General features: G+C 48.4%; 9 protein-coding genes across 9 annotated transcripts; 4 read left to right on the top strand and 5 right to left on the bottom strand.

The window, feature by feature from the left end:
- Window positions 1-1,188: 1,188 nt before the first annotated feature.
- LHYA1_G006563 (putative 3-hydroxyisobutyrate dehydrogenase, mitochondrial) lies at window positions 1,189-2,311 on the top strand (the record flags this gene model as incomplete). The annotated part of the gene is made up of 2 exons (XM_031151500.1): window positions 1,189-1,350; window positions 1,577-2,311. 2 exons carry the CDS (start codon window positions 1,189-1,191, stop codon window positions 2,309-2,311), a joined length of 897 nt encoding a protein of 298 aa, XP_031002450.1.
- A 351-nt stretch (window positions 2,312-2,662) lies between these two features.
- Window positions 2,663-6,255, bottom strand: DBB1 (DNA damage-binding protein; the record flags this gene model as incomplete). The annotated part of the gene is made up of 3 exons (XM_031151499.1): window positions 2,663-2,962; window positions 3,058-6,109; window positions 6,161-6,255. The coding sequence occupies 3 exons, from the start codon at window positions 6,253-6,255 to the stop codon at window positions 2,663-2,665; spliced, it is 3,447 nt and encodes a 1,148-aa protein (XP_031002451.1).
- Window positions 6,256-6,602: 347 nt separating this feature from the next.
- rpc37 (DNA-directed RNA polymerase III subunit) lies at window positions 6,603-7,784 on the bottom strand (the record flags this gene model as incomplete). The annotated part of the gene is made up of 2 exons (XM_031151498.1): window positions 6,603-7,108; window positions 7,160-7,784. 2 exons carry the CDS (start codon window positions 7,782-7,784, stop codon window positions 6,603-6,605), a joined length of 1,131 nt encoding a protein of 376 aa, XP_031002448.1.
- A 406-nt stretch (window positions 7,785-8,190) lies between these two features.
- On the top strand, window positions 8,191-8,880 carry pmp31 (Plasma membrane proteolipid; the record flags this gene model as incomplete). Its single annotated transcript, XM_031151497.1, has 2 exons — window positions 8,191-8,248; window positions 8,486-8,880. 2 exons carry the CDS (start codon window positions 8,191-8,193, stop codon window positions 8,878-8,880), a joined length of 453 nt encoding a protein of 150 aa, XP_031002449.1.
- Window positions 8,881-9,114: 234 nt separating this feature from the next.
- On the bottom strand, window positions 9,115-10,699 carry clp1 (mRNA cleavage and polyadenylation factor; the record flags this gene model as incomplete). The annotated part of the gene is made up of 5 exons (XM_031151496.1): window positions 9,115-9,383; window positions 9,462-9,728; window positions 9,779-10,454; window positions 10,502-10,609; window positions 10,664-10,699. The coding sequence occupies 5 exons, from the start codon at window positions 10,697-10,699 to the stop codon at window positions 9,115-9,117; spliced, it is 1,356 nt and encodes a 451-aa protein (XP_031002472.1).
- Window positions 10,700-13,148: 2,449 nt separating this feature from the next.
- ARG82 (Inositol polyphosphate multikinase) lies at window positions 13,149-14,211 on the bottom strand (the record flags this gene model as incomplete). The annotated part of the gene is made up of 2 exons (XM_031151495.1): window positions 13,149-14,094; window positions 14,150-14,211. The coding sequence occupies 2 exons, from the start codon at window positions 14,209-14,211 to the stop codon at window positions 13,149-13,151; spliced, it is 1,008 nt and encodes a 335-aa protein (XP_031002471.1).
- Window positions 14,212-15,315: 1,104 nt separating this feature from the next.
- Window positions 15,316-17,259, top strand: arb1 (Argonaute-binding protein; the record flags this gene model as incomplete). The annotated part of the gene is made up of 5 exons (XM_031151494.1): window positions 15,316-15,748; window positions 15,797-15,860; window positions 15,908-15,925; window positions 15,975-16,262; window positions 16,392-17,259. 5 exons carry the CDS (start codon window positions 15,316-15,318, stop codon window positions 17,257-17,259), a joined length of 1,671 nt encoding a protein of 556 aa, XP_031002469.1.
- A 1,194-nt stretch (window positions 17,260-18,453) lies between these two features.
- Window positions 18,454-19,334, top strand: P4H13 (Prolyl 4-hydroxylase; the record flags this gene model as incomplete). The annotated part of the gene is made up of 2 exons (XM_031151493.1): window positions 18,454-18,578; window positions 18,710-19,334. The coding sequence occupies 2 exons, from the start codon at window positions 18,454-18,456 to the stop codon at window positions 19,332-19,334; spliced, it is 750 nt and encodes a 249-aa protein (XP_031002473.1).
- Window positions 19,335-19,713: 379 nt separating this feature from the next.
- On the bottom strand, window positions 19,714-20,851 carry SPAC4C5.03 (Uncharacterized protein; the record flags this gene model as incomplete). Its single annotated transcript, XM_031151492.1, has 3 exons — window positions 19,714-20,401; window positions 20,454-20,711; window positions 20,760-20,851. 3 exons carry the CDS (start codon window positions 20,849-20,851, stop codon window positions 19,714-19,716), a joined length of 1,038 nt encoding a protein of 345 aa, XP_031002468.1.
- Between the last annotated feature and the right edge of the window lie 1,660 nt (window positions 20,852-22,511).

Raw genomic sequence — 22,511 nt, 5'->3', positions numbered from 1 at the left:
TTGGGGGGTGGTAGTCTATTGGACTTGTGATAGATTGGAGTGTTTTTGGGATATAAAGGAAGGAGACTGGTTGATACCCGGGTGAGTGTATAGGTAGAGGTCCATAAACGGGCTTAGATATGGTAAACTAACGATATAATGTATGTTGTATTTACTATAAATTGAGAACTGGTCTAAATGCTCTGAAAAGCATGCTGCGTGAGGATTGAGCCTAACGAAGAAAGTATTCCCGACCAGATGGAATAATGAAAATGAAAATAACAACGGCTTGATTAGCTTCGATATCGAGGCTGAAACTCCGGACCTTCTTGGCCGACCACCAAACCAACCCCACCAGCCCACTCACCGCTGGCGGCGCCTGTGGTGACACCGTGCATCCATCGTGAGGCTCCACGTGACCCTCAATTTCCACGGAACCGAAGAAACTTTTCTTCTCGGTTTTTTTTTGGTTTTATTTTCTTCGATCTTCTTGAACTCTCCAACCTCACACACTACCCCTCCTTCCTTCTCCTTTTCTCATCTTTCTCCCTCCCACTTGCTTGCTAACCAGACATTTGCTACCGTACGATACGTAAATTACTGACACGCACTGCACTATGCGCATGCATGTATCTGCTTTTCATCCGTCGGGTAGAGACGGGTCGGTACAATATGTATTGCCCCATATTCCTGTCTCACAGTCCAACAGCATCAATCACCGTGAATGACGACCGGAAGCATTCGGATTCGGTCTCTCGGGCAAGCTTTGCCGTACTCCTCCCCCTCATCTTCCACTGATCCTCAGGGCATCCCACTGGCTAGGCCCTTCCCCATACCCCAGGCGCCTCACTGTAAGGAGCAAGGCGCCAGAGATCTTAGCGGGGCTTAGGTGCCTGCGAAGCTCTCTACTCCTGCGCAGGCTGGACAGGGTAGGTACACGCCCCATCTTTTGTTGATACGAACTTCTCCTCTTCTTCCTCTGCTTCTTCCTGTTTTCACCACCACCATTTCGAAAGATGAGGTCGAACTACAGATTAGTAGCACCTCGGGTGCGGTCAGCTCTGCAATATGGCCAGCGCAGGAGCTTCTCTGCCTCTATGGGATGCCGGACTCAGTATGGCTTCATAGGGCTCGGCCAAATGGGTATGTTATAGACGCACGCGACAGCCTGGGTAGCTTCACCACGCTGACTTCCTCTTAGGATACAATATGGCTCGCAATCTACAAGCAAAGCTTCCCTCCACAGATACCCTTCGAATATTCGATGTCAATGCCGAATCGCTTGAGAGGTTTGCAACCGAAACCAAGGCCCTCTCGGCGGGTGCTGCGGTGGAGATCGGAACCAGTCCGAGGGATACTGCTCACAATTCCGTGAGTGTTTCCCACAGTCACTCCTTGCCTTCGCAGTCCCTCTATTTTTCCATATGATGAGTTTGTTCCAACGAATGATCTAAGTTGGGGTCGCCCGTCTTGGGTGATTTCTACATGATTCCTAAAATTTACAACAAAGCCAATCCTCTGATATTTCCTACTTAATTGCTACGATCTTGAATGTCCAAAATATTGCAAGAGATCTTTGCTGATATGGATTTTCTAGGAAACAATCATTACCGTCTTGCCCGGACCATCACACGTAAAGAATGTGTTTGCTCAAATCCTGAAGCGCCCACTCAGCGAAGAAAAGGTCGCAAACCCAGATCGCTTGTTCATTGACTGCTCCACAATTGACCCTGCGTCTTCGAGAGAAACAGCAAGAGCGGTGCACACCACCCAGCAAGGACGATTTGTGGACGCACCAATGTCAGGCGGCGTAGTGGGAGCTACCGCTGGGACTCTGACTTTCATGCTTGGATCTCCGGATTCCCTAGTCTCGCGTGTTGAGCCTATTCTACTAGCTATGGGCAAGAGGGTGCTTCATTGTGGAGTCCAGGGAGCCGGTCTCTCAGGCAAACTCGCAAACAACTATTTACTTGCTATCAACAACATCGCAACTGCAGAAGCCATGAACCTAGGCATCAAGTGGGGACTGGATGCCAAAACTCTTGGAAACTTAATTAACATCAGCACCGGAAAGTGCTGGCCAAGTGAAATCAACAACCCTGTGCAAGGTGTCGTCGAGGGTAGCCCGGCAAGCAGAGACTACAGCGGAGGCTTCGGCCTTAGCCTAATGAAGAAGGATCTTGGTCTTGCAGTTCTAGCTGCTGAGGAGGCTGGAGCTCGTCTTGAGCTTGCTGCCCGAGCCGGGGAGGTTTATGAGGCTGCTGAGCAGCAGGATGACTGCAAGGGCAGGGACTTCTCCGTTGTTTACAGATATCTTACCCGAGAAGCGTAAAGACCCATTCATTATTGGCGTTGTGGAAATTGCGTGCAAGCAAGCATTTTTGTAGTTAGGAGTGCATTAGGACATGATGAATGAAATAAATTGAATTATCTATGTTTTTAATGCTCTCTCTGGACGCCGATCCGATGATTTGCTTAAATTTAACCTGGTTCATGATGTACATAAATCGTATTCAACTTTCAAGTGTCCCACTCACTTCACCTGACCCATCATAGATTGGTGTCAATTTTCCTGTCCACAGCAAGCCTGGTCGGCAATTGTGTAACATAAAATTCGGCGGCGGCCATTTCACCTACTCGTAACCGAGCTACCTCGGGCAGCCCGCCACCACACGCCACTCCCCTAATGAACCCTCTTCAACTCCTCGACAAGATTCCTCACATCCTCGACACTCGGCCCGAGACCCTCACAAATGCGCGCCTGCGTCTCCTCATCGACATCCAAGAAGCGCTCGATCAACTCGCCGTCCACGAAGCGGAAGGGCTCGGCCGTTTCGCGCACGGCGGATCTGAAGGAGCGGTAGAGGTTGAAGTCGATGTCGCCGAGTGTGGTTATGAGCTCTGACATGCGGGTTTGTAGGCGCATGAGCAGGTCTTGGGATGAGGGGGCGATGAGGGATATTAGGTGGATTGAACCTTCGGTCTGTTTGTTGATTTGTGTTAGCTATGCATGCATGTATTATGGATAGGCTGGGTGAGAGGTGGGATAGGATGGGTAAGGAGAAGAGAGCGACGTACGGTTGCGAGGAATGCTTTCGGGACCACGATAGCATTTGGAGTGGGCTCCACATTGACACGTTGTATCCTATTAACCATCTCCCCTAGATTAATCTCGCTCGTGACCTCCAGCCTCTTGCGATCCTCTAGTGTAACACCGCCCGGATTATGGGCAAGAACCATCAGATTCCCCTCTGCGTCACTTTGCAAGTAGCTCTCGTCTTCTAGGTGTACGACGGATGTAGTCCAGGAAGCTTGGTGGTGCCGCGCTATTTCGGTGAGTTTGGCATCGAGGCCGTCGAGGCCGGGAATGTATTCTAGTAGGGAGACGGATTTCATGAGGTCTCCGACTGCGATGATGTTGCCTGTGACGGCCAGGTCTATAGGGCATGTTGAGGTGCGGTAGGTGGCGAGCTTGGTGAGAGCTGCGGAGCTTTCGGTGGTTTCCGTGTAGTCGTAGACGACCACCGTTTTCACCAGCGCTGCTACTATCTTCCCGTCCAGAATGCGAACACATCGACATGAGGCTTTGAGGGTGTGAGCCGCGACCAGGTAAGGGGTTCTGGAGCTATCGATGCCGAAGATTAATATGCGGCCTCGTTCGTTCGTGTCGCCAAGTCTGTCTTCCTCGGCGTAGCTCGTGCCAACGATGAATCTCTCCACGGGTATATGAGATCCATACGCAGTCGGTAATTCAGCACGCGTCACGCATTCGACGAGTTCCTGACCATGTTCGCCATCGAGCCAGAATGGCTCTCCTAGTTCGCCAAAGTTGACCTCTTCGACGAGCGAGAAGCTGCTTGCGATCGTCTCTACTCCTCGAACCAACTTCCGTTCTATACAGCCAATGCCAAAGGCTCGCTCGGTTTTAGAATATGCTATTCGTCTAACATTGCGGCCCATGTGTAATGTCCGGACGTGAGTTCTGCGTTCGGTATCTATTTGGGAGAGTTTGATATTTTCTGCGGTGGCAACAATTATCGATCCTGGATAGGCTTCGCTGTCAAAGGAGCATACGCACACGGCGCTCTCTGCAGTGACTGCAGAATAGACTATTCGTCCTTCTGTTCCATATATTAGACTGGGGTGCTCGCAAGTTGCGAATATGTTGAAAAGATTGTCTTCTCGAGGTAGGACTTGAAAGTGAGCTTGTTGCGTTCCGAGGACTACGCTCTTCCTGCCCGATAGGTGGAATGTCTCCTTGTCCACGTTGAAGGTCAGAACAATCCCGTCCTCCATTGCAACGAAGAGATGGGGTCCAGAAACAGCCTTCGGAAGTATCTGTGTCATGACAATATCTCGAGGTATAGATGTCGTGTTAGTCCGGCGCAGATCCTCGGAATGGACGACTTCGAGGGTTGCGAGGTTGAGGATAGAGATAGAGCCCGACTTCCACAATCCTACTATTCCGAAGCCTAGAATATCACAAGGTACGTGAACGCAAGCAACTTGGTCGCCGTTGCTGAGATTTTGCGCAGCAACTTCCTTTAATTCTTGCTGTAAGTCCAGCGAAACTAGTGTAAGTCCGTTGACTGAAAGTAATACATGACCCTCATTGGCGGACGCATTTGTAATAGACTGTCCAGTAGGTGGATTCCATTGAGCCTGGCGGCCCTGGCCAAGTATTGTTACTGAGTCAGGTGTGACTTGTAGGAACGTCCCACCCGGGAGGTTTATTGCTAGAAGTGTATGTCGATCTAGCGCAAGGCCTCTGAAGGACTCGACTTCTTCGATCTCCCCCTGGGAATCGAATGTGAAGACCCGTGTCTCCATGGGAAACGATACGATAAGAGTATCGTCTGCCTGAGACTGCTTATTCGAACGCAGATTGAACACCCCTCGTACTTCTTCTATATCGGCCAGAATTCCAATATCCTCTAGACCAACACCACTTCTAACACTTCTCAAGCTGCCTTGCTCGTGAGCTCCACTCCCAGTAACTATTCGTGCCTGTCCCGAAGAGTATTCGTTCATTTGAGTCTCTCCTTCTCGGCTTCCCATGTCCATGACAGCGAAATCTAAAACCGGAGCGATATTTGGCAAGGTCTGTAGAATCGCCAGGCTTACACCATCCCCATCGAGATCCCCCAACCGGATCACTTGTGAGTCTCCTGAGTGTGAGCCAATATAAAGAATTCCGCCACCCATATACACCATGACGGAAGCCTTGGTCGTTTTCCCCAATTTCACAACATCCATGCCCAAAACCACAGCACCATCAACAATAAGCGTCAGAAGATGCAGAGTTCCATAATCATCCGCCAGCAGGAAATGTAAATCATCAACTTTCTCCCAAGCAACAAATATCGATGCCTCTTTCAAGCTATGGTGGATCACCGCCTTACTTTCATCGTCAAGGTATGTCATTTTCGTCTCCCCCACTACTATAACACCGCCTAGTTGTGCTTTGACTGAAGTTGCATTTCTGACGATATATCTCTTGTGGTCTTCCTCGCCTTTCGGCACCGGGATAAGGTGACTGGCCCCTATATCCAGATCTCGAACGTAATCCTCTCGGTCCTTCTGAGGTTCAAAAGTCATAAAGGCACCTTTATCATCCACCAGCCTATAAGTAGCCAACTTGACTTCGCCCTTCGGTTCCTGGAATAAGAATGCAATTTTTGGTCTATCTGATTCGGTGTATAGAAACGTCGACGCCCGGACCCGCAATTCTGTAATCCGTACTTGTTCCGGCTTATCCAGATAATTGTCTGCCTTCCGGACTCCTTTCCTAGGTTGTTTGACCTTGATAAGATTCATAACCCCCGCAAAGAGCTCTATAGTCAGGTACCTCCCAGTCGGATCGACATTACACAGATCTCTGCTCTGCGAATCCTTCATCTGCCTTTCCGTAAGATCTACAAATGAGTGTACGGTGTCGAATTCTCGTGTGGTGGGGTTCCAGCATACAGTGAAGTATTGGAAGCGGATTGTGCCTATAAAGAGGTGGTCGACATCGGAGCCCTGGGGGCGGATCTTTGCGAACATGGACACGCGTCCATAGATGGCTTTGCTGTGAAGCATTACCAGACCTTCTGGACCTGGAGTCCATATTTCGACCCGATTTGCCTTGCTGTGTGCGAGTTAGCAGGTCTTGCTTGGTGTTTATGTGGGGGTGACATACGCAAGGACTAAACATTCCTCTTTGGGGTCTAGAAGATTCAACTTAATTGCATGGCGCACGCTGCTCGGCCGGTGGATAGGGGCAAGATATGCCATCTTCAATCCCCCGAGCTGCGCTGAAGAGACCCAAATGTTGGAGTTTGGTTGAGAAGCCGAGGGGCGTGAAATGTAAAGTAAGCTTTCAGAGCTCCCGCGCCAGTAATCGTTATCGCGTTCGGACTTAAGGGTGGTGTCCCCGCTCTAGATACTCAGGGGAGAGGTAAAATTTATTATATCGATTGCAAATCAACATCCCTTTTAGGAGTATTAAATATGGTACAGTTGTTGTTTCTTCATGCTTTCTATGAACCCTAGTCTAGTGAACGCCATCAATGCAAGGGTATTGTCCTTTTACACGCCTGGAAATGCAGCAATCGTCCCTATTCTTCGCCATGAACTCGTATTCACTCGCTGTCCGTATCTTCCAAATTAGACAAATCAAAGTCATCTTCTTCTGCCACCACTTCTTTCCCCTTCAACTTCTTGTCCTTTGCCTTGACTGTCTGCCGTTTCGGAGCAATAGCCTCCAAGTACTCGGCATTACTCCAGACGGATTTGAGCTTAGGAATATTCGCACGCAGCTCCTCGTTTGATTTAAGACCAGTGTCGGCACCCACGAACATGGTGTCATAGAAAGAAGCCCAGGCCTCGTCACTATTTTCATCAACCACCCGGAAGCTGTTCCACGGTTCGGCCTGAACAGCTGCAATACGATCGGCCATGGTCTCGTCATTTTCTTCCTCGCCATCAATCGAAGACTTTGCTGTCAGATGAACGGCACGTGCTTCCTGTGGACGAGCAACTACGGCCCGAGGGAGGGCACGAGCTGCGGCCTCAGCCAAAGCATCGATGTGATGAAACTGTGGCCGCATCTGAACGAAATGGTCAACAGGTGTGAGATGTAGTTGTTCTGATGATCACAATTAATCAATGCTTCGGTCAGGATCGGGAGATTACATACCGCCTTGAAAGACACCAACCATATACTGAGGGCGGATTCCATTCTTCGGTACTGACTGTCCACCTAAAGTCTGCTTTGCCAAGACCTTACGATTGCGAACGGAGTTTTCGAAGTTTCCAATAAGAGGCTGCGGGTCAAGTTCTTCATTTGCCGCAGTCCTCTGACGCCCTCTACTTGCTGGTTGAGCTCCGATACTAAAACCAGATGCCAATCCGTGACTCCCAGCCCCCTTTAGGTTTTCGCTCTTGCTTAGAGCATCTCCCATGACAACACCCTTCAGCCTGTCGTAATTGTGCCATGGGTCAACTGGGACGTCCATCTCAAACATGCCAGCTTTTGGTTTCATTCGGATGGCCAGAGGCGCACTCTCGGACTTTTCGTTGTATGGTTGGCTCGAGTCGCGATTGGGGAATTGCATAACCACAAATTGACGGTCCGCAGTGGCTCTTGGCTTGATATAAATGTCATAGGAGCAAACAATTGGATCGTCGTCGTCCGAATCAGAATCTATGACTTTCTCATTCTTTTCAGCATTATCCCCCTTCTGATTCTGTGGAGCCGTTTGACCCTTGTGTACCTTCTGAGTACCCTCAGAACCCACACCAGTCATATCAACATCCTCCATTAGACACTGTATCGCCCCACTCCCGGTCCTTTGACTTGTACTTTGGTTGATGGGAGTTCTTAAGGCGTCAGTGTGTGCTTAAGCGTGCCTTTAGGCTAGATCTGTGATGATTATCTTGAAGATTTTTATGAGGGTGGGTAACAAAGCGCGCTTATTATTTCTTTTGGAGGGGTTCTGCGCGGCTATTAAATCTCCTTATTCCAGAACAGCTAGCGCATATCTCGGAGTCTAGCACAATGTTGCGCCACACGTGATATGATGACGAAGGAAGTACGGCTGAGCCCCTTCCCTTCGACCTGACCTGACATGACCTCCATGAATCAAAGGATCTCTCCGTTGCAACAACAAAACCATTTCACCTCCTCACCACCAAGCGCATATCATTAACAACAGTACCAAACTCAAAATGTGTTCTTCAGATATCTTCCTCGGCTTGATTGCCATCCTCTTTCCCCCAATTGCAGGTAAGGACTCGCCCCTCTAGGCAGCACTTTGCTTCCACCAAATGGACTCGTGTTGGTTGGAGATACCGATATGTCTAAAAGCCCGTGGATGATCATAGGAGAGTCAAGTCGGTTCTTAGGTCACAGAAAGAATCGAGCTCTCAGAGCTGCATTGCTTTCAGCCTTGACCAACCCCTCGATCATCCACCGGAGCTGGACGTCAACACTCTTACTGAACAAACACTAACTTCTTCACAGTCTGGGTCAAGTGCGGCATATGCTCCGCCGACTCTCTCATCAACATCTGCCTTTGCATGCTGGGTTTCGTCCCTGGACTCCTCCACGCATGGTACATCATCGCCAAATTCCCCGAATATGACTACGACTCTCTTCCCCAAGATGCCGAGGAGGGCCGAGTCACCTATGTAATCGTCACTTCTCCCAACGGCAGAAAGACAAGAGTTCCTGCAAAGAATGCGCGACCTGGTCAGCAAAGTGCGTATGGAACGACGGCTCCGATGGCCCCGCCCGTTCATCAGGATCAGAACGGAACGTGGAACAATAATGGTGCGGAGGGAAGTAGTGGCGGTGCGGTGCCGCCTACTTATGCCGAGGCTGTGAAGGGAGATCATAAGGTACAGACTAGGGATTAAGCTGCCATGGTTTGCTCGGAGGCATGAAGCATGAAGGAAGTGTCAATAGCGACGGTACTGGCATGGATGGATATAGGAAATGCGCAGGGATTGGCAGGGAATTGGATTGGCGTAATTGGGAGGTCTGTTTTGGCGTACTGTATTACCAAATCATGACCAGCAATCTATCAACGATGGTTTATTGCACTGCATTTTATTTGTACTGGAAAACGTTTGGTCAATGAAAGCCGTGAATCATATTAAACTCACTGTAGTCTCTGGCCAGCTACCCCAGATCATAGGTCGATCTGTAATTCTGGTGTTCAAAGGGGCAAGGATCTTGAGTCTCCTTTTCTTCTCATCAACTTCCGCTACGTACACAAATCCCATTACACTCGCATCCCGAACTGTCTCCTGTGAGTCCCGTGTCGATGCATACATGACTGCGAGTAGGCAATGCAGCATCATTGAGGACGGCTCCACATTCTCATATAACCCTACTTGCTGGCTATCTTCTTCGCCGCCTGGGAGAAATGACGAAAGCATTGCGTTTGCTGAATAGAGTCAGCTGGTTCATATCGTGTCCAGAAATGGAGACGAACCTTCATGGATTTTGTAGATTGTAGCATCATCGAAGTTTACTTGTTGAGTATGTGGACTAAGAGTTCGTTTTGGGTCACCGAAGAAATATTCTCTTATGGCAGCCTCTTGCATCTGTTGCATAAAAGTGTCGTCCCTATCGACGCAACCACCTGATTTATCCAGCTTCACTAGAGTAATTGCCTCGCCTGACCTTGTCTTGTATGCAGAGAACCTGCGCTGCATCTCACTGTGTAATCTCTCGGATCCAAGGACCAAGATCGTGTTGACTACATTTATAGCATTAGCGAAACCAAGAAATAGTGATCATCTAACTCACCTGAAAATTCCGAGACGATGTGTGATATTAAGTCATAGCCACCCTTTCCTTGGCTAATAACTCCAGGAGTATCAATAATCATTCCTGTCCCCCTAATAACCGGATCATCAGCTAGCCTGCTTGCAGCAGCCAACGCCAGCCTCGTGAGAATCGGCTTGTATAACTTTGTATCATCCTCCGGGCTTGCCAATCCATAATAATAGCACAACGGCAGCTTCACAGGCACTGGACTCGGTCCACTCGTAGGACTACTTCCCCACCCATGCTCAACATCAATGATTGAAGCAAAAGGCGTAGCCGTAAGTGTCCCCGGAATCGACAGCAAAGCTTCTCTCGAATCTGTATTGATGACCATAGGCTGACGTCCCATCCGTGTCGCATAAGCCGTCAACAGCTTCACCAGACTGGTTTTCCCAGCATTATTTGGTCCTACAACCAGAACCCTTGGTCCCTCCCCTCCGTTCTGAATTGCATCGTCTCGTAGCTTTTCTAAGGCGAAATGTGTGTTGACGTAGGTTATCATGGGCGTTTCTTCTGCCATGTACTCTTCGCAGGGCCCGTTGACTTCAATTCGACAGCCATGCCAGGTGAAAATTGATGATTTGGTGCCGCGGAATGTGTATGTATGGTTGACAGCCAGCTCTGTACCAAAGATCTCGGCGGTTCCTGAAAGGATCTTGAGAATATTAGCTTAAAATATAGACGCAGAGTAGGAAATCAAACCTTGACTTCAATACTTTGTCCATATGCGACTTCGAAACGCCATTCTGAATTGGCTTGTAGGTCATGGACTGCTACTGCTGCTTGGATAGTTGGTGCGGAGAATGTAGCCTATTTATGGTCAGCTTTTTGTGCCTTTTCAGAGAGATTGATTGTTCGGCATACAGCAGGAGCTGCCTGGCCAAGTCCTGGGATATTCATTATTACTTGCTCGCTGATAAAGTTGAGAACAGAGGGTTGTGCTCGAGATGGGATATTTTAAGGTTGGCCCCTAGCAAGCAAGGGTGTGTTTTCGTAGCCTCATGGCCCAGCCTTGTTTGTGGATCTATTTACTTCGGAGCGCGATTGACGCGTCTCCCCGAATCCAACCATTATCGAATCTTGAGGTAAACTAAAGCAAGACACTGCTTTGAAGGATCACGTATCGAAAAGGCTGAGTTGTATGGCTCTGACTTCCATGGAACAGAGTACCATATTTACTTCACCAGTTCTGCCTTCAAAACGGCCGTTACCCCGAGACTTCCATGACAAGGAGAATGAGGGCGGGCAATCAACGCCAAGGTCAAAACGCGTTGCTTCTGGCGCTTTAACAGACAAAAGCAATGTGACAGCTTCTCAAGTTGCACCAGCATCGAAGTCCACAGCAAAACCTAAAACAGATGCGTTGACCAAACGTTCAAGTTCATCAGGCAACTCCGAGGACTAGGACGCAACCAGAAGGTATCGACTTGTATGTACGAGTCGCTATTCATCTATTGATGCATCAAACTATTCTATAGAAATTCATTACGAAACTGGTCCTTTTAGCCAACCCTATGCTACCTTTGCTTTCGGAAATCCAAGAGGCATTATGCGTATGTGTAGTGCATGCTCTAGGATGGTGAATATGAGCACTGGGGAACGTGAGCCAATGCTCTCAGCTGATTTTGAGGCATCATGCAGACTTTCCAGGCCCAAGTTTGAGAAGTGGCTTATGAAGTGGAGAGGTCATGATTATGAGGACCTTGTTGGTGGAGAAACCAGAGCTCAAGGGCAATTCTTTTTCGAGGAAGATTCGACTGCTTCTTCATGAGACTTCCAGGGGGAATCAAAATCAGATTCGCTATGATCCACAAAGGCAAGCATCTGGTCTTTGATGGCAAGAAGATGAGAAGTTTAGAACTGGAATCTACCGAAAGTTGGTCATTGCAGAAGGAATGGCGAGCTCGATTTGATCCTGCTTGGGAATCAGCGACAAGAATTGAGGACAGTCAACCTAGGACCTCTCAGACAATCCTCGTCGGTGGTATCATAAAGGCAAGAATTATACTGGACCAGGATCCTATTCTGATACTTGCACCAATCCCATCGGAAAGCGAAACACTCCCTTCCTGGGCGTTCGATGTAACAGGAAAATGGGAAATTACCGGACCAGAGATTGCAACCATTCTAGAGCCTCCCACTACAGCTTTAATGACAATGACAACAATCCTCGTAAATAATCCTCAGCACTCTAGCATCGGCCGCCAGTTATGAGCCAAATTTGACTTTGAGGGAGTTCTGAGAGGAATTATACGGTTCTGTCCATCTCGTCCTGTTGAACGGCGACAACATCAGAAGTTGACTGCATTCGAAAAGGCTTGCTACCTGAATCCTGGAGTGTGGGTAGGTCCAGCTCCCAACGGCCGGGAGAAATGGAATATTAGATGGAGGAGTTATCACCCAGCACTAACGAGAAAGCAAACATGAACAACAAGACTCAGAGCGATGTCCAATTCCACAAGAGCCCTAATAGAAAATAAAATGGAGAGGGAAAGATAAAGAGATGCGAGGGGGCGAATTGGTGGGTGAAGAAATGGGCATATCAGATAGTATCATATTCTACCCATTTGCTCAAAGTTCTTCCCCAGGGCTTATGTTCCTTATGACCTACAACTACAAGACTTTCACCTTTCAGGCTACTAAGGTAGAGGATTTGAAGGAGAGTCTGCCGATACACCCGCGAAACTGGTCAAAAAATGGTCAGCTTTGTATAACCCAGATTGGGACGCGACTGCCAATTTAGAGCCAGAAACTTCCGATTCGGAGCCCGAACTTGTGCTGAGGCGGAACCGAAAGCACACTGCTCCATATACAAATCCCATTCCTGTTGCCTCGTATCATCACATGGCTGGCATGCAAGCAACTCTGGGACCGATCGCGGTGTCTAGTTTTGCCTCATCTAGCATGGGGAGGCATGTGGAAGAGATGTAGAGATGACTTGGAGTAGAGAGTACTTGTTCGTGTTCTTGACTGGCGTTGGTCAATGGAGAGGGACAGTTGCTATGTATTGGTTTTGGGTGATGGGAGGTGTGCTGAGCCATACTGGCTATGGCGGCTTTCGAATACAGGTTTCGTAAAGAAATGATATTTAGAATGCCCAACAACACGTTCCGCTTGGAAAGGCTCACCCTTCTCAATATGTCGAGCAAGGGGTCTGAAGTCTCAGTCACCCGATCTGACACCAAGATGCATGGCAGGACAGGTTGACTAAGTTCAACAACAACGAGTGGATTTCTATGCCGTCCATGTGGGTATCTACCTAGGTAACACATAGCAAGTATAGCGCAATGCCAAGTCTATATCAATGTAAACTCCATATCCATGCCGCCATGCCCCAGATTCCCAAGCATCAAACACTCCCCAGATCCTTCAATATATTGGCCACACTCCGGACCCCAACTAAAGAGTTCTCATCAGGACCCATACCCGGTGTCCACTTTGCATGTGCAAAGTCAATGACCTTGACACTATAGATTTTGGGGCTCGTATCCTCATCTTCGTCCTCTTCTGACGACACATCTCCATCGTCATTCTGAAGCGTCGCCGGAGAACGACTTGCTTCCTCCATAGCAGAGCGCAGAGCAACTCCATCGCCCTCAAACACGAACAAGAGGCTAGAAGAGAACATGACGCTTTCCTGGCCCTCTAATACTTCTTGTATCCTGCAAACATCCGCGTGGAACGCCTGCGCCACTAATTTGCCCAACTCTTCATCAACACCAGCCGACTCGGCGAAGATGAAGTTCTTGAATGCTTCATGTACATTTCCGTTATGAAGATCAAAACGCCCGTAGTTTTTATCGTAGATCTTGTAGCCGTCTGCGTCTATGTCTTTTCCGACTGCTTTGGCGCCCTGCCATACTCTCATGCCCGCGATCCGGAAGCCCAAGTCTTTATGCGTAGTTTCCTCTGTAACTTTATCGAATCTTGTCTTCTTATCCTGGTGTGCATCGTCCGCCCATAACCTCACCCCCAACTTAACATCCAGAATATTAGGCTTTACAAAGCCATGCGCCGCGTTCTCAAGTACCACAGCTTGGTCCGTGACTATCTTCTTGCTCGACTTTGTAGCACCTAGAACATCGGGGATGGTATGCTTGGCGATCAAAGCAGCGCCCACTTCTTCAATCGTCTGGCCGTTCTGCTGCTCGTCCAGCGTCAGCGTTCCCAGGAACGTGGGCATAAATTCGGCGAAGTCTTGGTGGGTCGCAAGAGAGGATTCGTAGAATGCGACTTCGGCGGGGGTACAGGGCTTAATGAAAAGCTCGCCGTCGACGTCGCACAGTGTACCATCACTGCTAGCATGTCAGCATTCCAATCCAAAGTGTTGCGCCCAATTGCGCAACTTACTGGCCTGCGACACCTTGCTGGTAGGCGACGAGATCTGCGCGCGTGGGCAGAGCTTTGGCCATCTTGACTCGGGTCGCAAATGCTATGAAAGTATCATGATGTAGAGGAAATAATATAGAAATGTATGCGCTGGTTTGCGCTCACTTTTAAAAAGAAAACACGGTCAGAGCTCTCGTAAAATGAAGGCTGAGCAGTGAGCCGTGAGCAAGCAGGGCGAAGAGGATGGATGGATGGACAGCAGGCTAATGGCTGATTGCAGGATGGCGCAAGGCGAACAGCGAAAAGGGCGGCGGTTGGCTGGGCTGTCGTGGCTTCTATGCAGATTTGTTGGCGTCCAGCGGCGTCTCTGCAGAAGGACAAAAAAGGTAATGTCGCAGCTGTAGATACTGTACGGCGTAATCTTTTTGGTGGCTGCGATTGCGCTTCCGATAGCAAATGGGGGAAGAAAAAGCGGCACCAATTTATAATGCGCCGGGCGACTAGAATTCCATAACAATCAGTGCTGCTTTTTGCTGTTTTTGCTGCGGCTTTCTCCACAACACAGCACAGCCACTCACTCACTCTCCTCCACCTATTGACTTTCACTTCACTTCCTTCTATGGGAGGGTGAGAATACGAAGAAGGTAGAATCGACTAACAACTCCACAGATATAATAAGCCTCTGGCTACACCGCCTTTCGTGTCCAGATAGATAGCAGCCGGTGAATCGACGTCGTTTGCTTCTTCTAATGCAGAGCAAACACCAACACCAACACCAAAAACAAAAACACGGATAGCAAGCAGTCTTCACTTCTCCAACGGAACTAAATCTTGCAATTCGTAGGTGAGCTATGCTATGTAGGACCTCTCCTAGAGGCCGCTCCTTATCCTTTGATGATATACCCAAGCCAGAAGCCAGAAGTCCTGGTCAGCTGGTGCCGTGAACTTTCATTGTCTCACTCAACAACGAACGTTACAAGAGTTTATACAACATCTGACCGATTCACTTGCGCTTTCACCTCCCTCTTTTGTATTCACTCGTGTCACTTCCTCTCCAACCTTTCTCCCTTGCACAGCCCTGCCACCCTCACCAGCTCTCCTTCCAATCACGACCAAACCTCTGGCCAAAGGACAGAGACTTGAATACGACAGCTCTGAAATCTCACTATTACCCAGAGCAGATCGATATGGCCGAACAACAGCAACCGTGTACGGGTGTCATCTCTCCAGTACTTGGAGATATCGACCCCAACGCAGCTCCATCTACCCACTGCCAGACACCCAAGATAAAATTGACTGGCCCGCGTTACACCAAGGAGGACCTATTTGATATTGGGCGCAGTACCCACCATAGCAGGAGTCGGGTTGAACTTACCGGTGCTCTTAGACCATCTGATGCCCATAATGCTCCCTATATCAACTTCCCTGCTCCATCCCCACACACCACTCCAACGCTACAGTCTGGCGTCGCTTCAGATACCGTCGTCGACAATGCAGAAGTCAATGGTGTTGGTGTTGAGAATTCTGGAGAGACTGGTGTTGTGGCTGCTGAAGTAAAGAAGAAAAAGAAGAGCAGCGGGATCCACAAGAAACTCAAGGTCAATCCTACCGGATTTGAAGGTATGTTATACTGAATCCTTTACAATGATAGTGTTAATTAAACTGTAGAGTTCTATGCCGATCCGCCTACAACTCCCGAGGACTACCAGGTGGAATCTGATCTCTATCATCCGTGAGTTTCCCATCGGTCTTGCATGCCTCATGCTAACAATCTATCAGGGACAGAGATTTCCACCAGTAAGTAGCACATGTCAGGAAGAATTCAATCCACTAAACTCTCAAACAGACGTATTGAGACATGCATCCAGCGCTATAGAGCCCGCCGTAAGCTTGATTCTGTTCGCAGCAACATCTTCTCCAAGTACCTCATCATAGGAGGCATCGAGGCGACCGGAAAGTCCTTCACGGGTGGAGCTCTTGACAAGGAAACTCTGGAGACTTCTACTGCCGAGGAGATTGCTGCTGTTCAAGCCACCGACTTCGTCCGCTCGGGGGTTAAGAATACCAAGTATTACGATCCGAATGAAGCAGAAAACTGGGTTGTTGACTTTGAGGGAATTGCAAAGGGATTCTTGTAAGTTCTTGCCCATTCTCACATCACCATGATATTGGAGCTGCTTATCACAAATTCATTTCATTATTCCGAGCTCTACCCAACTTCAATTATACCCCACCTGAGGTACTTGGATTGCTGACTTCGTAGCTCTCGCATTATCCCTAATCGAATTGGAGCGGATACTGATGAAGAAATCAATTTAGCTTCTGCAGTCATCCGAAACTTCTTGAACTATGTTCTTCAGCACAATGTCTGCCCCGAGTACATTGAGGATGTTATGGCTGCTCGCAGAATCTGTGACTTGGCTGAGAAGGACTTGATGGCCATCAAGAGCTTCCGAACTGAGCTGCCTGGAGATTTCAACATTGCGGCTTCGACTGTCTGCGGCGGTTTCTACCAAAGCGTATTTGTCGCGACTCAGGCGTGGCAGTCGGACAATGACCCACAAAATGAGCATGCTGCCGTTAATGTTGGCTTTTCTGGTGCACAAGCGACGCGAATCTTCAACTCTGCCCTCGCTTTCAAGGGGAGTGACAATCTATTCAAAAAGGCCGAGAGCGGGGGTATCTACATTATCAAGACTGAAACGAAGGCCTATGAAGTTGTAGAGATTGAGCGGGCATCTACCCAATTTGTCTCGGAGGTTGCGACGATCAAGGACCATACTGATGTGGCTGGCAACATCAAGCCTTTGGGAATCATGAAGGTCAAAGCGTGGGAGGGGCCTGGATTAGATCCAGAGGACATGTCAGATGACGAGGAGCATGAGGAGGCCACCAAAGAATCACGAATCGATTCCTTCTGGCTCGAAGATGATATCCTTCGTCTGATGAACCCAGGTCTGAAGTTGGAGCTTGTCGTTCGTGAATTGAACATTGGTATCAAGTTCTTTGATCGGATCCTTGGTCTTTACTGCTCGTTCCACACCTACCTGGAAAATGAAAAGTTAAATGGTTGGAAGGAGCCTGGTAAGCTTTCCTTCCGATGCAAAGATTGCAGTACTGACGCAGCATAGTTCTCAATGACCGCCCACCACCAACTGAGGATGACCCGGATGCCGAGGAGCGAGCCGAAACTGCTCTCATGGACCGTGAATTCGGGGAAACAGAGAAAACATTTGGCGACGGAAAAAAATAAGGTAGAATGGCATGAAACCGGGATTCGTCACTATTCTGAATCTAGCATCAGATATATCTGCATGCGAAGATAAGCTGTGACGGACTTGGCATATCTGGCACGGGTTGTCGGCTAAGTTCCAGAGATCCCATGGTTGGATTCACGTTTCCTTTCTCACATGATGCCCCCTCTTCATTCGGCGGCCCTTCTTTTCAAGTCAAAAGATTAATCCGGTATTTACAAAGAAGAGAAAAAAGTTCACTCGCATTGGTTTTACTGCACAAATAATATGAGAGGTTGTTCCTAGATAGAGATAGCTAATGAACTCTCAATACAAAAATATTAATGTGACATTTCGGCAATCAAGGGTGCTATTATATATTAAAACTTCATTTGCACACCATCCATGTGGTTGCACAAAGCTCAATTTCTTCCCCGCATTTTGATTTATAGCCAGAACACTCAGTTAATATACTTGGTTCTCCAGATGCACGAATGACGATCCTAGGAATTTGTGATGAGGGATTCGGGTGTTGCCACCTCCTATTTAGGCATATTTTTGGAGAGTTCTTTTATTCGTCGCCGAAATATATCACCAGTTAATCAATGCTGACATCGGAGCTCCTTCCCGGGAGAGGAGATGGCTCGAATACCTTAGGTAGACAGTACTTTGTGTTTCTTGTAACGGCAATATATGGGGAGAGGTTATCCGCAGTTTCTGGGAAGGGGATTATTATTTCTGTAGTTATAAATGTATGAATGAATCAATATGGTGAGTGAGAGTGAAGTTTCCCCCCGTGAATTATGATCACCTTGGGATTACTAACGCAATGAAAATGCGTATAGTATAAACCAACCCGAAAAACAGCTTTGGGTATAACGGCCATTTGCGCGGCATTCGTAGCTTTTTTGTGAGTTGACTTTCTCGTGGAATATGGATCTTCTTTTTTCAAACATCTTGGGGGCGGTTGTTCCAGAGTCAGCTAGTCACTCCTGGAATATTGATTGTAGTAAATCGTGTAGGACTCAATTGACTGATACTGATATTTTGACTAGATGGTGCTCGAAATACACGCCATGGGGAGACGGCTTGATGTCCTCGGACTTTGTGTGTGAGGACCATCACTATACCACGGAGATAATCTCTACGGATCCCCTGCTGATATACATCAATAACTTCATTTCCGCACGCGAAGCAGAAGCGATCATCGCCGTTGGGTATTGCATCTCTAATTTCCACTTCTACTTCCACTTTTCCCATTCCTTTCGTTTCATTTTCTTTCCCTCTTTCCACAATTCATCCTCCCCTCTCCTTAACACTACCTGTACTTACCTACCATCCTCCCCAGACTCCCAAACCTAACCCCCTCCCTGCTCCACCACTCCACCTCCCTCCACTCAACGCCCGACCGCGCCCGCACCTCTCTCTCCGGCGCCCTGCCCCCCTCCACACCCGCCGTATCGTGCATCCTAGGGCGCGCACGCTCGTTCCTCGGTCCCGCTCTTCTCGCACCCACAGAGGATTTCGGCACCCCACAGATAGTGCGGTACGCGCCAGGTGGGAAATTCGATCTGCATTATGATTGGTATCCTGCGCCGCAGCCTTTGCCTGGCGGGAGGAGGGGGGTGGCCTTTAATCGGGTAGCGAGTTTTTTTGTGTATTTGGATGGGCTTGAGCTTGAGTCTGAGTCTGAGACTGAGACTGAGGTGGGTTTGAAGAAGGGGGGTGGTGATGTGGGAGGCGAGACGTGGTTCCCGTATATTGAGTCCGGAAGAGGGAGAGAAGGGAAAGGGAAGTGGAGGAATCATGAAGATGGAGGAACGGCGTTTGTGCCACGGAGGGGCAGTGTGGTGTTTTGGGTTAATCTGCATGCGAATGGAACGGGGGATGAGAGGGTGCAGCATGCGGGGTTGCCGCTGAGAGGCGGGGTGAAGACGGCGATGAATATTTGGCCGAGGAGGGTTTATGGGTAGAGCAGGGTTGAGGAGGATGGAAGTGGAATTCCAGTACTGTGCGCTCGTCTCGATGGTTGAGACCTCAAAATGTCAAAGGTCCTTCTACAACCATCATAACATCCTGAAAGTCTGAAAACAAACCAAAGGACTAAATAGCCTTGTCGTTCGATGCCAGAAAACCGGTCATTCTCTATAACTCTTAGATATAAAGGAGGTAAAAAAGGCACAGGTGTGATAGAGGACAAAGCCCAATGACTTACCTGAAAACCGGAACTGAATTAGAGATTCGCACTGACGGTGAAATCCTCGGAAACAAGAATCTTGAGTTTGTACCTGCGTTGCCAATTTGGTGCGGTGCATTTTGATTTACGATGTTTAGTTAACCAAAATCAATATCCTACAGTTTGCCCCCGTTCGATTTCCGAGAGGACTTCCCTGGAATAAGCGGTTGTCTCTCTGTGCCCTCATTTTCTACCTCTGCGTTCCCTTCATCATCCGTCTCGATAGAATCTCCCTCGGTTTGGATATAGCCCACAATGCACCTGGCATTTGAGTGCTGCTTCAATTTAGCATTGCTTCCAGCAAGTTCGAGACCCACAACATGACTTACGACTTCTTCCTCACTGTTCATCTTCGCCCGTCTTGCCTTAACCTCAAAACAGATACCCATTACTAACAAACATCCCTGCAGACACCCGGTAACAAGAAATAACCCCCAAATACTCCACCCTGCCCATCCCAATCTTGCAGCCAGACTCCCAGACCACACAAAGCTGCCAGGAGTCTGAATAAGCATCATGGGAATACTCAGACTCCCTACATCCCCCAGCTTCCACGTCATCCATATCTGTGGTAGGTATTGTATAGCAGCAAGTACCGTTCCCGTAATACCCAGAGTATTTGCCCAGATACCCAGCTGATATGGTCGTGCGAATATTAAGCCGACACTGACGAAAATGATGATCAGGCCCCATAGTAAGCAGGCAAATGCGACCGAGACGGCGGTTTTCCATGTGTATTGGTTCTCCTTGCTATTGTTTGGGAGGGCTGGACCTCTGGGGAAGAAGATGAGGAATAAGAAGAGACTATTTCGGGGTGTTAGCAACTATATTCCACCTATCCGGAGCTACCACTTACATGACAGTGAAGCAGAACCACTGTATCCCGACTTGTGCAATACCCAAAAGACCAGCCATACACTCAAACGGACTGACCGTCTTGCAGCATGCTACATCTGCTCGGGAGACTGGAAGGACCAAGATATTCGCAAGCGCACATGTTCCGGAGGTAGTTCCTAGTAGGATGAAATAGGGGGAGATTCCTTCGGATGTTCCTCTTGCGATAATTCGATAATGCTGTGGGAGGTAGGATACGAGGATTCCGAGGAGGATGAAGCTATTGCTTTGTCAGTTTGGCCGGTTATGAAGAGTTGTGAGAGCTTACATTGACAAGGCAAGGTTCACATAGCTGGGATCTTTGAGCGCCTCACAGCGGCTGGTGGCTAAATCGTCTGCTGAATCGTAGAAGAAGTCCATGTCCATGTCATTTATTACAACGCTCTTTATGGCGACATAGGTATCTTTTCGATGTCGGATTTGTAAAATGCTGCCGTCGTGAATAAGGGTGTTGCTAGACGCGGACTCCCAGCTCCACGGGCGTCAACAAGTGTTATGTGGGGAAGTGGGCCACTAGGAAGATCCCGGTGTTCTACCGAACCCCTTTCGCCACCCCCTTTTGTTAAACGAGCGTCGTAGGTACTTGTAACATACCTAAGGTAGCAATTGTTACATTTGCTTGCTGAATTGCAAGCTTGTTTGCAGACATAAACACTGGGATTTTCAAGCTGACTACAAGGTAAAGGTATTCCAACTTTGAACGGCAATCTAATAGCAGATGGGAACACCTTTGAAAAGTTCCATGCCCTTTTCAAAATGCCAAGACTGTATTGATTTCCTAATTGGGATAACCAGCCCAGCTCGCCATGGACAGAGAAAGCGGTACTACCAAGGATTATTATTGACCTTGAATAGACCACCCTATCTGGACTGTATTTATTGTAAAAGCAGCTCCAATGCTTCTCAGTTTCCAATTTCCAAGTCCAAGCAACCACTTCCTCGTCCATCACCATCTTCACCAATTCACATTTCAAAATGGCCACTTCTAACGGCCCAACTCTAACAATTCTCTTAACACGCAAGGCCAGCCTCACATTCGAAGAGTTCCAGATCGAATGCGAACAGCACGTCGAAATGGCAGCTCCAATCTTGATGAAACATGGTGTTACCTATTATCACGCGGTATAGTCATTGGTCTTTCCCAAACTCGCAAACTTCTGAAAATACTGATTCAATAGCAATTCAATTCCCCCGCCAACAGATCATTGTGCAAAGAGCTATTCAGCGTTGATTTGGGCATTGGTATCGACGAAGAGACCGCCAAGAGTGCGTTTGTAGAATATGATGCGATTACGACAATCAAGTTCGCTGATATGGAAGGGTTGACGGGCTTTTTGGGTAGTGAGGAGAAGAAGGAGAGACTCGATAGTGATGGTCAGAGATTTGTATCTGCTGCGAAGATTGTTATGGGATGGGACTTCTGGCTATTGAGGATGGCGTTCTTCAAGTCTAGACATTTGTCGTCTTCTGATAAACCAGAGCTTTGTCATTGCTCATTGGGGGGATGATTGTATCTAAGAATCTTGGAGGAAATTATCGGAAGGTTCTACCTTTTCAATAGGGTCCAGCGCCCACGTTCTGTCTTCGTCCACTACGGATACATATTCAAATTGAAAGAGTGGCGCGGCAGGAGCCCCGGTTTTGTCGGGAGAATCGAGAAATCGACGGAAGTAGTTAGAGTGAAGTTTGAGTATGGTGGAGTGAACATGAAATTCTTGTTCGAAGACCTTGAGGCGAGTATCAGGCTTGAGTCCGGGGACAGGAATATGAATGGAGCGGCTTGGTATCAGCAGCGCTAGATTCAGCGCGGGGACGCTTCTTGGATGCAGTTTTTGGTGGCATTGTGTCGAGATTGGGAATGGGAATAGCTTCAACTGCTCTTTTTGTTTCATGCGAGACTTGACGGTTAGGACAAGGTGAAATGCTTTGGCTTTAAAACGTGTTGAAGTAAGAAAAAGCAAACAAAAATTAGATTAGATGAGCGTTGCCCCTCAAAACGCGTCGACGCGGTGGCACGTGC

The sequence above is a fragment of the Lachnellula hyalina genome, assembly GCF_007821495.1.
Source record: "Lachnellula hyalina strain CBS 185.66 chromosome Unknown contig00167, whole genome shotgun sequence".
Classification (NCBI taxonomy): domain Eukaryota; kingdom Fungi; phylum Ascomycota; class Leotiomycetes; order Helotiales; family Lachnaceae; genus Lachnellula; species Lachnellula hyalina.
Note: the sequence above shows the minus strand (reverse complement) of the source record. Positions and strands in the feature narration are given on the sequence as shown.